General features: G+C 51.7%; 1 protein-coding gene across 3 annotated transcripts in view; it reads right to left on the reverse strand.

The window, feature by feature from the left end:
• The window catches only part of ATP13A3 (ATPase 13A3), a 47,264-nt gene extending 35,787 nt beyond the window's left edge, over positions 1 to 11,477 (reverse strand). For 2 of the 3 annotated variants that reach the window (XM_079977607.1, XM_079977605.1), the window contains exons 1-2: positions 4,734 to 4,798; positions 531 to 615 (exon numbers count right to left, since the gene is read on the reverse strand). In XM_079977607.1, coding sequence (XP_079833733.1) covers positions 531 to 615; positions 4,734 to 4,783 — 135 coding nt within the window. In that variant the 5' untranslated portion in view covers positions 4,784 to 4,798. Of the gene's footprint in view, positions 1 to 530; positions 616 to 4,733; positions 4,799 to 11,392 lie in introns of those variants that run through there. The other variant, XM_079977606.1, reaches the window with a different exon arrangement.
• Positions 11,478 to 13,544: the final 2,067 nt, after the last annotated feature.

Here is a 13,544-nt window from a genome sequence, read left to right on the forward strand (position 1 = left end):
AAAAGAGGCTTCTTTCCATGGAGGGAGGGGCAGGGGTAAGGCCCTGCGGGCACCATGCCCCAGACCCTCGAGGGCAGCCTGTGGGGATGGGAACCAGGAGAAGAAGGAGAAGAAGAGTTTGGATTTGATATCTCACTTTATCACTACCCGAAGGAGTCTCAAAGCAGCTAACAACCTCCTTTCCCTTCCTCACCCCCAACAAACACTCTGTGAGGTGAGTGAGGCTGAGAGACTTCAGAGAAGTGTGGCTAGACCAAGGTCACCCAGCAGCTGCAGGTGGAGGAGCGAGGAAGCGAACCCGGTTCCCCAGATTATGAGTCCACCGCTCTTAAGCACCACACCACAGCTTGGCAGCCAGTCTTCTGTGCAGGGGGCTCCTGGCATCTTCTCAGTCAAAGAAGAAAAGCAATTCTATTCTCAGAGGTCCTGGACTTGCAGACAGAGAAGCCTCACAAGGAGGACTCCAGAGAGCAAGGAAAGGCTCCACTCCCTGTTTGAAAACGAAGCAACTAAGCCATAAAGCCAATTACCATCTCATCTTCCTCGCCTTTGTTGACCAGCTTTTCCTCATTCTCCATGTTCAGCATGACGGGATCAGACACCAGTGGACCTGCACTGAGAAAGAAAGGGGAAAAGAAGCCTTTAAGAAACATATCACCAAGATTTGCGGAGCCTGCAGCCACTGCCGACACTTTCTCCAAGGACGCCCCCCCCCCCCCGGACCAAAGGGCACACACCAAGCACAAGCACAGCTTCCCAAACCTTTCAGACATGAATCATTTCATGACACAGTAATTCAGTTTTACGAGCAAACCGGAGGTTAAACTAACCCCTTTCCAGACCCTGGAGGAGCGCTTGTGTGACACACTGCAGAAAGCTCTGTGCACAAGTTTGCTTAAGTGTCTGTCAGCTGCCAACTGCAGCCCCGACCCTGAAGAAAAACCACGGCAGGAGAACTGGAGGTTTATAGCTAGATCCCAACAGAACAGATGCAGCAGAATTTTAGCGTGAAACTCCTAAGCATACTTTGAATTCTGTGTGTTCTTGTAATGCTTTGCTCATGATACTTACAAGCATTTCTTCAAATATTTCTATATCTATATATCTTTATCTGTCTATAGATATATAGATAGAGGTGAAATATTAGCCAGCGATGTTTCCAACGAGGCAAAGCAGCTCAAACTCTCCCCCCCCCCCAGAGCTGTTACACAAGAGTGGCCAGCATGTTCCTCCTTGACCCACACATGCCTTGACCACCCTGCTAATGCAGCAGAACCCGGACTCTCCACATCTTAATGCATGAGTTCTTCAGCTGAGGGTTTCACAGGACTTTTCCTGTTTCTTGTCACCGTGGATTCCAGCTCGCATAGCAAATTCCCCATCAACACCTCAGTTAATCTTTCCACCTGTGGCAAACATTTCCTATAACCTCTTGAATTATTTTCACACCTGTCCATAAACGTTGCATAGCTCTGCATTCCCACTGCATGAGCAATATTCGCAAGAGCACCCGAAGAGCCCTGGGGCTGGATCAAGCCCGTGGCCCTGCAAGCAGGATTGAGCACAGGAGTCCTCTGCCCCTGACTAGGGAGCCAGAGCACAGCCACCAGGCCTGGAAACCTCAGCCAGCCTTATCCTCCATGCATTCGCCAAAACATTTTTCCAGCCACCTGAGATGGTGGTCCTGGGGGAGTGAATTCCAGAGTTTAACTATGCACCCCCATCACTAACCAGCTAACGCTAAGCAGCACAACACTTCCAGAAGAGCAGAAAGCTGTTCCCAGACGGAGGGGAATGAGGAACCTGCAGGCAGGGGCTGCTGTACTTTAATTTCTTGTATAGGGCCTCCTGATCTCAGGTGCTTTATAAATAATAAAGTTATGAAGAACTTGAGACTGCCCTGAGAGACACTCAGCTAAATCCCTGTTCTCACTCCTCCCTCTGGAAACCTCTCAAGAGCTCAGCTGGGCTCCACATATACTTGGAGCTGCGGGGGGGGGGGGGGGGAGAGAGAGAGAGAGAGACAGAGAGAGTTGCTTTCATACAGTTTTTCCACAATGCATGCTGAATTTCTATCTTACGAATATATCAGACCAGCCACCATCGGTGCACAGAAATCCCTGGGATAACCACTTTCTGCTACACCACAAAACCAAGCTCAGAATATGTACAAAATGCTGAACAGGCCTAAGGCCACCCATACCTTCATTTTAGGCTACAACTTCCTCTTCTGCAAAAGACAAGAGTTTTCAGAATGAAACCTGGCACAGCGTCCACAAGCTGATCCAAACGGCAAAAAATCCCTCCATGGGAAATAGCTGACTTCCTGTGATTACTTACCTATGGCTGAGTGTTTTCAAGTGACCAAGGTGCCGCCCCCTTGAAGGAAGCCTCCAGAGTTTAACTGTTAGCTTCAAAACAGTGAAGAGTTTCTTTGCAGGTGATGTTATAAAAGGGAGGCTGTACTATGTTCTATATTCAACATGGGTTTTGCCTTTTGAGAGTGAAGTCATCTTGTAACCAGGCATTTGCACTGGAATCAAAGGGTCACACGGTCCTCTCTCCCCACCAGATGAAATAGCTCTATAAATCTTGCCGACTGCCCTAAATTTATGAAAGGGTTTTTTGCACAGGATGCGTGAGTTGCCGCCCTTTGGGCTCAAACGCCCAGCCAAGGTAAATGTCCCTCTCTTCACTCTGCAAATCAAAGGCTTCAGATGCCTCAAGAATCAAGAGCGACATCAAAGTTTGCAGCCGGCTCACAGAAGGGCACTAGAATCAACCCATTCCATCCCCGGGTATCTTTGCGTGCCCAGCGATGCCTTCCTGGGCAAACCTCACTGAGAACATCTGCAGGACTCACAGAGGCAAAACTGCTCGTGGGGCTGGCAGGAGAACATCTCCGCTTCCGTTCCCAAGTTGCCCACAGCTCTTTGAACATCCCCACCCTCAGAAGTTCTTCAAGAGAATGAGAGCAAGGCCTCCAGAGGGGCACAAACTCCCAACCAGGCGCCCTCCCTCCCGGCTGCCAAGTGTTCACCCACCAACTATTCTGCACACGGCCACAGCTGGGCTGCTCCTTTTCCAGCAGTCAAGGGGAGGCCACGGGACCAAGCAGCAGGACTAGAAACTCAGATATATAACCTAATCCCCAAATGACCTTAAACCCAGGTTGCTGTCACCACAGTGGAATGATGGAGTTATTATTATTATTCATTTCATTTCAATAGCGCTTTCTATTTTAAAGAAGAAATCTCAAAGCGGTTTACAGCACATGAAAACATCAAGCCAAACGGTCCAGAAGACAACCATTCCAAAGCTTTGAGGGAAATTTCTCAGTGACTTTTGGCCTTCCCCAGTTGCCAACCAGGCATCCAGAGACCTCCACCTGGGCGCAGCAAGTGGACCCGCGCCAGTCAGTAGACGTGCCTGGCGTCTGGCTCATTTCTAACACTGGCTAGGAGAAAGAGGAGGAAAGGCTTTTGGAGCAAAGGGGCATCATGAGCCCAAGAGGAGCCCGCATCTCTCACGGATGCCAGCTGCTCCAGGAGAGCAACAGCCACCAGCGCTGCAACCACACAAATGACAGGTAGCAGCAGCAGCAGCAGCACCCCTGGCCTCACTCTGCCCCCTGCGGAGGTCACCCATAAAGCCAGCCAGAGAGCAGCAGCTCCACTGCATGGAGGACGGAGAATTCCCCAAGCAGCCTTCACCCGCCTGGTGCCCCCAGTCAGAGGTGCATGGGCTGCAGTTCCATCAGTCGCAGCCAGCACAGCTGTTTGCAAAGGCTGACAAGAGCATTGATGGAACAGGGAATGAAGAATATGAGTTCCCCTGACCCTTAAAAGGGGAGAACCGGAAAAGGAAAGACAAAGTGCTTAAGAACAGACAGAGGCTCCCACCTCAGGCTACACGAGGCCAACCATGTCCTCCTCCGGCATAAGTGCCAATTGAGCCTTATGAATCTAGAATGGCAAGAGGCGCCAGCGGGTGGAGGAGAACCCCAAGGTTTGCAGAAGGACAAAAGGTATTTTTAAGAATGCCCCCAAAGCGGCCCAAGAAGGATGAGCCACAGATTTCTGGCTGACTGTCGGATGGGAATGGAATGAAGGAGGGCGCAGTTCACTGGCTGGCACAGGGAACAGGGGAGTTCCATAAGACAGGGTCTTGTTGCCAGCCCTGCTTTGTCCCGTAACACAGAATGCCATTTCCCCAGATCCACTCAAAGGTAAGAGAACCGACAAGCTCCCAGCAGAGGAAAAGTCAGAAAGCAACGAGGAAGTTAAAAATCATCATCATCACCATCTGGTAGAGAAAGGAGAGAAAATACTTGGAAATTAATAATACTTCAATCCCCTCCTGAAATAACGTTACACTTGCCTCATAAGCAAGAGGGCTTCACCGCTGAGTATTCTTAAATAGAGCACCAACTTTTGAAATTGTGAACTTGAAAGGCTGAAGGGGAGAAATGAAAACAAAGTTTCCCCGTAAGCTTGAGTTCTGGAAGAAAACAGTCCACTCCCAAAAACGAAGACAATCCCACCATCTCTTGGACCTCAGAAACCCAGGAGCCGCTGTTGGCCAACAGCCAGGCCCTTTGCACAACAAGGCTGGAGAAACCTCACGAGACCTTCAGGGTGAAGCAAGAACACATGGCCACCCCCTTCACAGCAGCCCCCGAGTTTGCTGGTACGCTTCCCGCTGCTTCCGGGTCTAGAAGACACAACACACACCTGGCTGCCTCTCTTGCCACCAGCAGGGCCCTTCCTCTCTTGGGCAGCATCTGACAGCACCAGCCAGGGAGAAGATGGGCCAGAGGCAGGCAGGCTGCACCTCGCTGGACCAGCAGCCAGAGGAGACAGGACTGGCCTCACTGGAGCTGCAGCTGCTTTTATCAGTGGGGCTTGCCAGCCCCCTATCTACAAGGGAAGCCCCGCCAATGAACTATTTTGTCTCAACCCTTAAATAAGAAAGCATCCAGAGGGCAGCTTGGGCTGCCTTATCAAGAGCGCTTTTGGCACCCCTCGCCCTGGAGGGTTGTTTGGAAAAAGGAAAAAGGAAAACATCCCCCACAACAATTGCAAGGCGGGCTGGGGCTGGGGTGGAGGACGTGTCTGCGGCCCCCAGACGGACGGCGCAGCCCCCTCTATTCAAAGTGCCCTAACGGCCCGTGAGGGGCCAAGCCCCCGGCCCCAGCACAAGGCACATTTGCCCCGATGTTATCTCCATCCCCAAAAGCATTGAGGATATTATGCAGCCGACCAAACCCTTCCTCGCTCACACAATGGGCAGCTTTGTGCTCGGAACCGGAGTAAACACACAATGCAAGACGCAAAAATGGTGAAACGGGCGCCAGCACTTCGCAGATGAAGTCAGCCCGACTGTCCGTTATCATTTGCTCTGTGGAATAAATATGAAGCCCTGCACGGTCAGTGCTGGAGAACCAGCCCTCCTGGAAGAGGCCAAGAGTCAACGTTGGCAAGGAACTTGAACCGAGGGCCTGGACTCGTGACTTTCAGGAGAAAGAAGAGAGCCGCGAGGATTCCAGGGTCTCCATTTGCAATATCTCTAGAAATTGCAATCTTTCTAGACCTCACTGCTACGGGGAGTCACATAAACAGGGACGTGATACAAGCATATTAAGAAAGAAGAGTCTGGCGAGGGGGTCAGACGCAAGGAGGCCCAACTGGTCCAGTGCTGCATCTCCCACCACAACCAGCCAGAAGCCAAGGCCACAGCAAGGACACACATCCGAACAACAGCTCCATCCTGTTCACACTCCCCAGAAAGTGGCTCTGGCGCAGGGGGTCAGGGGGAGTCGTCATAACTGGCAGTCATGGATAGCCTTCTCCTCCTTCATGAACTTGTCTAAACTTCTGCAAAAGCCGCTTTAAAGTTAGTGTACATCATCACACTTCTTGGTAGTTCAGCTACGTTCTATATTTATTTACTTAAAACATTTCTAAATGGCTTAGTATCTCTAAGGAGTATATACTATAAAAGTAGGAAGCATCACCAATAAAACAAAAAGACAACACAAAACTAGTAAAGAGGTTGTGCAAAAGCAGAGAAACAGGAATTCAGGGAATTCCTACAGATTAAAAGAGGGCCTGGGGGGAAACAGGTGTCTGTCTCTACAAGGCACTTGAAGCAACAGGGAAGAGGAAGGAAAATGGGGAAGAGCGCAAAATGCCCATTTTGGGGTCACCACCCTGTGACCTTTCGTGGGGTGCAGTACTGCAAGCAGACTCTCCCCAGGTGATCTAAGTGATCTTGCAGGTCCTATGCATGAATGAGTCCGTTCTTTTGAATCTCCCCACATTCAGCTTCACTGAATGACACACCAAGTGGGTTATTATAACACAAGAAGCAGGCTTCTCCCCCCCCACACACACACACACAAACCCAATTTTTACACCTGTCCTCCCCAGCTCACCACTAGCCTGAACCACCACCTGCTTCAGTTCCTCAGACTCCCTTCCTGCAAAAGCAAGTTCACAACTGGGAGCTGCCCTTTATCTTCTGCTGTGAAGACAGACGCAACTTTTCTACAGTCTCCTTATCCTCCTTGAGCAGCCACTGGCTCCCTGGTCAGATCCCTTTCAGGTGGTCAACTCCATTGCCTGGTCAAGAGGAGGAAAGAGCATCAAGAGTCTAGCCCGGATTAACTCCATAAGCACTTTTTCTGCTACTGCAGCCAGCTAGCCAAACAACTAGAACCGTTTGGGAATGAGTTGAAATATGGCCTGGATCTTCGGTTCTGCTTTTCAACAGCTAGTTTGGCTCCAAGCTCCCTGAACACCACTAAAGTTTCATCCGTGTGCAAGTCATGCTCCAACGCAGCAATGCTCCGCTCACAGAAGTGACGCAGTGCCACCAAGGGAGATGGCCTTTCTGAAACACCCCATGGGGCTTGCTGCAGGATGCCACCCCCCTCTACCCGGCTGGTGCCTCTCTCCTCCTCCTCCCTCGTTCTGCTATGCTAGCTGTTGGCCCAAAAGGCTTTGTCCATCTCGCTGTGTAATGACAGATATTATTCTTCCTGCGGTTCTTCTCCGAAAAGAACGCTCCAGGAGGAACCAACAGCTCCACCTCCACCCAGAGTGCTGGAAGGCACAGGGACAAACCCCCTGGGAAGATGCCTGGCCACCTGAGAAGGCACCTGCCCAGGTTGTCAGGAGGCCTCGTGATGCTGAGAGTGCAGGAACGAGGGGAAAGGGTGGTGGACCTTTCCAGTTTAAGCAGATCACCCAACTGATGCCTCCAGGTGCTGCTATTCGGGATTTCTGCTTTGCCTGAAATGTCAAATATTGTTCCTGTACAGTATATACAAAGAGACTACTGAATTTCCACGCAAGCACATCTTTGAAAAGTTACTATTTGTACCTGCGAACAAAGATTAATTCCAGTGCCCTTTGCAAGAGGCTCCTGTGGACAGAAGGTGCAAAGGAGCTCATGCCTGGGGCACGTGACCTCCCAGCGCCTTGGACTCCTCCAGCTGGAGTCTAGCTAGCCAAATTGGAGGTGCTGCTGCTGCCGCTCCCAGCCTGGGCTTCCAGCCCCCATCCCACCCCACCCCCGTCCAACTTTATACTCCCTGACTCTCTGCCGTGCCTTGGTACAGACAAGCCCCCCAGCCTCCTCCCAAGAAACTACTTCTGCTGCTAGAATGGCTCAGTTGCCGAACAGCAAACAAAGCTTCACACTTTACTCCACTAACAAACCTGTTACAATAAGCATGACATCACTGCTCAGTGAATACCTGGAAATCTTGCAAGCATACCAGATCGGTTCAACAAAGACCTCCTCTCAATGCCCATTTTATCACTTCCCATCTTGGGCTTTCTGGAATAATGCGGGCTTTTGTTTCAGAGTTTAGGCTTAAGTAAGACCATTGTATCTAGCAAGCACCAAACCAAAATGGTATTTACATTCGTAAAAAGTGGATTCTTTACATAAATATATGTTCTGTTGCGAAAAGCATGCCGCATATGGTGGTTGACCGAGCTGGATTTGAAAGCAAAGTCTGTAACAATCCCAGGAACTGCTGGTGCCTGGATCTGTGATCCTTGGTCACGCGTTACGGCTGCAGTCCAGCAGACACTTGGGAGCAAGTCCTCGTTGGACTTGGCAGGGCTCACTTCTAACTCACTTCTGACGGGCACACTAAGAAAAAACACACACAGATTTTGACTGGACCTTTTTCCGCACAATGACAAACCCAAGGATGGAATTGCTCATGTGTGAAGGAGATCCTCTTTGCTTGCCGCTGCAGGGTTGACTCGACAGCCCCGGCAGGCCCCCAAAACCTGACAGGATATCCTCACCATGTTTTCCCACGCAAATTATAACTACAGCACAATGCCCCCTTCTCCTTACACACCAGGGACCACGGAAGGGTCCTCTGCACCATCTGCTAGCCACATGTGACCAGCGCTTGCCTTGCCGACCTGTGCAACAGCCGCCTTGCTGGACAGACCCAGGAGATCCATCCTGCCCCAGATCCAACTCCAGCAAGCAGATGCGCCCGGAAGCTCTTATGCAGGTGTGTTGCCACGTCCTCTTCACCCACAACGATGTCTGGCAGGCATCATATCCACGGCGTACACTAGGCCAGACATCCCTCCTCTTCCATGAATCTGTCTGGTCCTTTTTTAAAAAAAAAAAAACCCGCTTGTGGTCCAGCACTGTGAATGCTCCACAGGAAGGCAACCCAAACTTTTGCACTCAGCCCACACTTTAAGGGTAAAGGTACCCCTGACCGTTAGGTCCAGTCGCGGACGACTCTGGGGTTGCAGCATTCATCTCGCTCTATAGGCCGAGGGAGCCGGCATTTGTCCGCAGACAGCCTCCGGGTCACAAGGCCAGCACGACTAAGCCACTTCTGGTGAACCAGAGCAGAGCACGGAAATGCCATTTACCTTCCTGCCGGAGCAGTACCTATTTATCTACTTGCACTTTGACGTGCTTTCGAAATGCTAGGTTGGCAGGAGCAGGGACCGAGCAACGGGAACTCACCCCGTCACGGGGATTTAAACCACCAACCTTCTGATCGGCAAGCCCAAGAGGCTCTGTGGTTTAGACCACAGCACCACCCGCATCCCTCAGCCAACACTTTACCCCTGGTTATTCCTGGGCAGGTTCAACTCAAGGCCAAGCAGCACTTAGCACTTGTGAGTCACAGAAATCCAGTAAACTTTGATCGGCTTCAGAAGTTATTTAATAACTTGACCCCCACCCTGAGAACTAGCAGGTCTTTTAGCAACAGGGGGGAAGTTCTCACAGAGCCTAATGGAATGCCCCTGCTCCCAGTATGTCATCACTCCCTCTGCATTTTGCCATTCCTTGTAAATTTAACTCCCATAATGAGGGAAATCTCCAGGGAGTTTGGCAAGGATCTGCAAGCTCCCAGTAGAGCCCGTTGGACAGGATCCCAGCGGCTGCCCCTAACAAGCACCTCTAATTGCTGCAAGTGCATTTTGGCAGAAAGCAAATGAAAAGGAAAGCCCTGTGCCATCGTGCATGCGCAAAGAAGGCTGGTGGGAGGGTGGGAGCCAAGGGAGGGACGCTTCTCTTGTGGGGACTCAAGAGCCCACCTAGACCAGCCGTGTGCTCAGGAACACAATCCCCAAGATCCTGAAGCCTCTCTCCCCCAGCCTCTGAAAGGGTTAAGGAAGAGATTCCAAAGCTTCTCTGAGCAGCTTTTTCCACAGCGGCTGCTTGGAGGGCTGGTGCTGATTATTCTGGCGCTGAGACAACCACCCAAGGCGTACATGCGAAGCTGCGAGGAATCTTGGTATTCCATCCAAACTGCATCTCCATTGACTGAAACGTTTTATATATGTACAAAATCATTTATGCTGCCACCTTTTTGGACAGGGCCTGCCAGAGGCAGCTGACGGTGTCATCAAGAGCAAAATAAACACACCATACTTCTGAAATCTCTTGCAAATCAGCACAGGCAGCTACACTGACAATCTAGCTCCGTACTGCCTGCACTGACTGGTAGCAGCTCTCTAGGACTTCAGCCAGGGAGTCTTTTCCCAGCCCTGCCTGGGGATGCTGCCACTGGGGCCTGACCACTGGACCTTTCATGTGCAAGGCGGGGGCCCTTCCCCTTTGCGACCCACTGCAAACACTCTGCAAATAAAGCAGCTCAAACACGCCTCGACCAAGACCACAGATTCTGGTCAAGGTTCTTGCGCAGCCCAGCTACAGAATCCTTGGGGGCAAGAGGCTGGCCATGGGTGCCCTTGGCTTTTGGGGGTGGTGGGAGCAGACAGTACCTCCCTAAGGGAAGGGGCACTTCCTGAAGGATCCTAGTAAGACCCCCTCCTGATGTTGGGGGAAACAGAATTGCTCTGGGTGGACCTCAGTGAATTCTGGTTGTCTGGTGGCAAACAGGCCGCTTTAGGTCAAGGTGACAAGGTGATCAGGCCTGTTGTGGCAGCCCAGGCACAAGTGTTCCTGGATGAAACAGAGTATTTGGACCTCTTCAGTGCCCACCTTGGTTCTGGAACTGCCCTCTTCATTAGCAGTGCCAACCTCTGGTGGCACCCGGGTTGTGGAAGACCCTCTTTGGGGGGACCTGCTAGGTTCCTCAGCTGCCCATCTAAACACAAGGAGAGAAGGAAACAGCCTTCTTTCTATATTGGTCCTGCTACCTCTGGGATGCCTGGATTTTCAGCTGGGGGTCTCCCCACGCCATACCGGGGAGCCGGGCGCCCTTCACACCTTGAGCAGGGAGGAGCTCTGCCACTGAGCTACCGCCCTTCCCCCTGAAGCCAAGGGGGGAGAGAAATATGTCACTCAGAGGTGTGGCTGAATTCCCAACTCCCAGGCTAGGGATGATGGGAGCTGCCCTCGGGCCATGTCTGAAGGGCCACCACAGCTCCCCTCTCCATGCAGGCCCTTCAAGGAGACCAGCAACAACGACGACGACTCTGGGCTCTCTACCCAGATGCTTTTAGCCATTGGTGCTCCCACATCTCACCAGCATGCAGTTCAATTGCAATTTCGTTGTGCACACTCTGCATACGAAGATCTATGAGTTCCCAAACAGGGCAAGATCCAGGGAAAGAAGCAGATCTGGGCCAGCGAAGTTGTATGTGCGATGTTGTATATCGTTCCGTGGCCCGGGGGCAAACATCCCCTCCTCCCAAGTCCTCCCCCATTCTCCCCCCCTCAAAGGGGCAGGCGGCCGAGCCGGAGAGCCCGAGGGGCGCCTGTCCCAGCCGCTTCCCCTTCCCCACCTCCTTCTCCGGGGGCCGGGAAGACAGCGATCGAGAGGACGAAGGTCGAGGGAAGGAAGCGGCGGCGAGCGGGGCCACGTGCCAGGCCGGCCGGGCTGGGAGGGAAGCCCCGGACCCCGCCGGACCCCCGCCCGGGACACCCACCTGCGCCCTCCACGTGGCAGCCGCTTCCCACGCGACGCCCGCCGCCGGCCGGGTCCCCTCTGCGCAGGCGCCGCCGCCGCCGCCGCCGCCGCGTCCCTACCGGGCCTCCGCCTCCGCCTCTCCCGGCTCCCCTTCGGCGACGGACGGAGGGAGGGACCGGCCGGGGGGGGGGGCTCGCCTCAGCTCTCCGCCTGCGCCCCCGCCCGCCGGAAGCGCCTCAACCCCGCCGCGCCGGATGCGACGTCGCCCGGCCCCGCCCACTTCCGCTCGCCGGCCTCTCGCTGTTGCCCGGCAACGCCCACGCCCGCCCCGCCCCGGAATGGCGGAGCCGGAAGGACCCGCGCAAGGGAAAGCGCGCAAGGGGGGGGGGGCGGGACAGGTGCCCCAGGGCGGGCTGCCGCGGGACGGAACTGACACGGGTCCTGCAGCACTGCATCTATATGCATATCCTTGTACATCTGTCTGTGTGTGTGTGTGTGTGTGTGTGTATATATATATATATATATATATAGACATATACAGACAGTATCTTAAAAAGCAGGGGGGAAAGCAAAAAAATAAAAAAAGCAGAGACATCACCTTGCCAACCAAGGTCCGTATAGTTCAAGCCATGGTTTTCCCAGTAGTGATGTATGGAAGGGAGAGGTGGACCATAAAGAAGGCTGATCGCCGAAGAATTGATGCTTTTGAATTCTGGTGCTGGAGGAGACTCTGGAGAGTCCCATGGACTGCAGGAAGATCCAACCTCTCCATTCTGGAGGAAATCAGCCCTGAGTGCTCACTGGAAGGACGGATCCTGAAGCTGACGCTCCAAGACTTTGGCCACCTCATGAGAAGAGAAGACTCCCTGGCAAAGACCCTGATGTTGGGAAAGATGGAGGGCACAAGGAGAAGGGGACGAGAGAGGACGAGATGGTGGGACAGTGTTCTCGAAGCTACCAGCATGAGTTTGACCAAACTGCGGGAGGCAGTGGAAGACAGGAGGGCCTGGCATGCTCTGGTCCAGGGGGTCACGAAGAGTCTGTTATGGTAAAATCTGGGTGCGAGGCTGCTCTGCCACCCAGCTCGTCGGACTAAGTCCGTGGGTCCCTGCGGAGGAAAATGAGCTCAGCCGGAGACAGGAGCAAGCTGCAGAAGATCCAAGTTTATTGCGCAAAAGGTTCAAGGCGAGATTGAACAGTGAGAAAGGGGTGACATGAACTTTTGAAACTTCCCTCCATGTCCCAGAATACAGTGCAAAATACATCCCAGTTACATCATGAATACATTAAGAAGAGGTTGGGTTACACAGGATTAACATATGGAGGAGGGAGGGGGGAATATGCAGAGCTGGAGATATGCGCAGATAAGCACATCCTGAGTACCGGTGATGAGAAGACAATGGTCCATGTACTGGCATTGCCCGGAGGAAAGGCTTGGCAGAGTGATTTGACAGGATTAGGGTCTTGACACCTTGCCTGAGGGATTATGGAGGACAGGGGAGGTGTCATGGAGTCCTAGAGAAATTGAGCAAATTGGCACGTTGAGTTTCTATGAATTTTATAGATTTTAGTCCCTTTTGACATTGACAATTGGAAATAAATGGATATATTGTAGCGAAGAAGAAGGTGAAGAAGACATGCCCCCCCCTTCCATATCAAGTCGGACATGACTAAATGACTAAACAACAATATATATGTGTGTGTGTGTATAAATATACGTGTGTGTGTGTGTGTAATTTCTATTAAATATTCTAAAAATAATAAGAAATTTGTCCAGTAGCACCATAGAGACCAACTAAGTTTGTTCTGGGTACAGTGGTACCTCGGGTTGTGAATGGGATCCGTTCCGAAGGCCCGTTCGCAACCTGAAAAGAAGACAACCTGTTACCAGCTGTAATGTAAAGGTTGAGCAATAAGTTATAATAAGTTATAAATAAGTTATAATAAGGATTTGTTGAGTTAAGAATTCGAATTGGAATACAAAAGGGGGAGGTGAGAGGAGGTCTGGGAAATAAGTTAATGGAAATGAGTAATGGAAATTATATTTGTTTTAATTGTTCTTTTTTGCTTTTGTATTTTTGTGTTTTTTATTATTTTTTGTGTATGTTTATTTTCTGTATTAATTGGAAACTATGATAAATATCATTTAAAAAAAAAAGAAGAAGAA

The sequence above is a fragment of the Podarcis cretensis genome (genome assembly GCF_951804945.1).
Source record: "Podarcis cretensis genome assembly, chromosome: 5".
Lineage (NCBI taxonomy): Eukaryota > Metazoa > Chordata > Lepidosauria > Squamata > Lacertidae > Podarcis > Podarcis cretensis.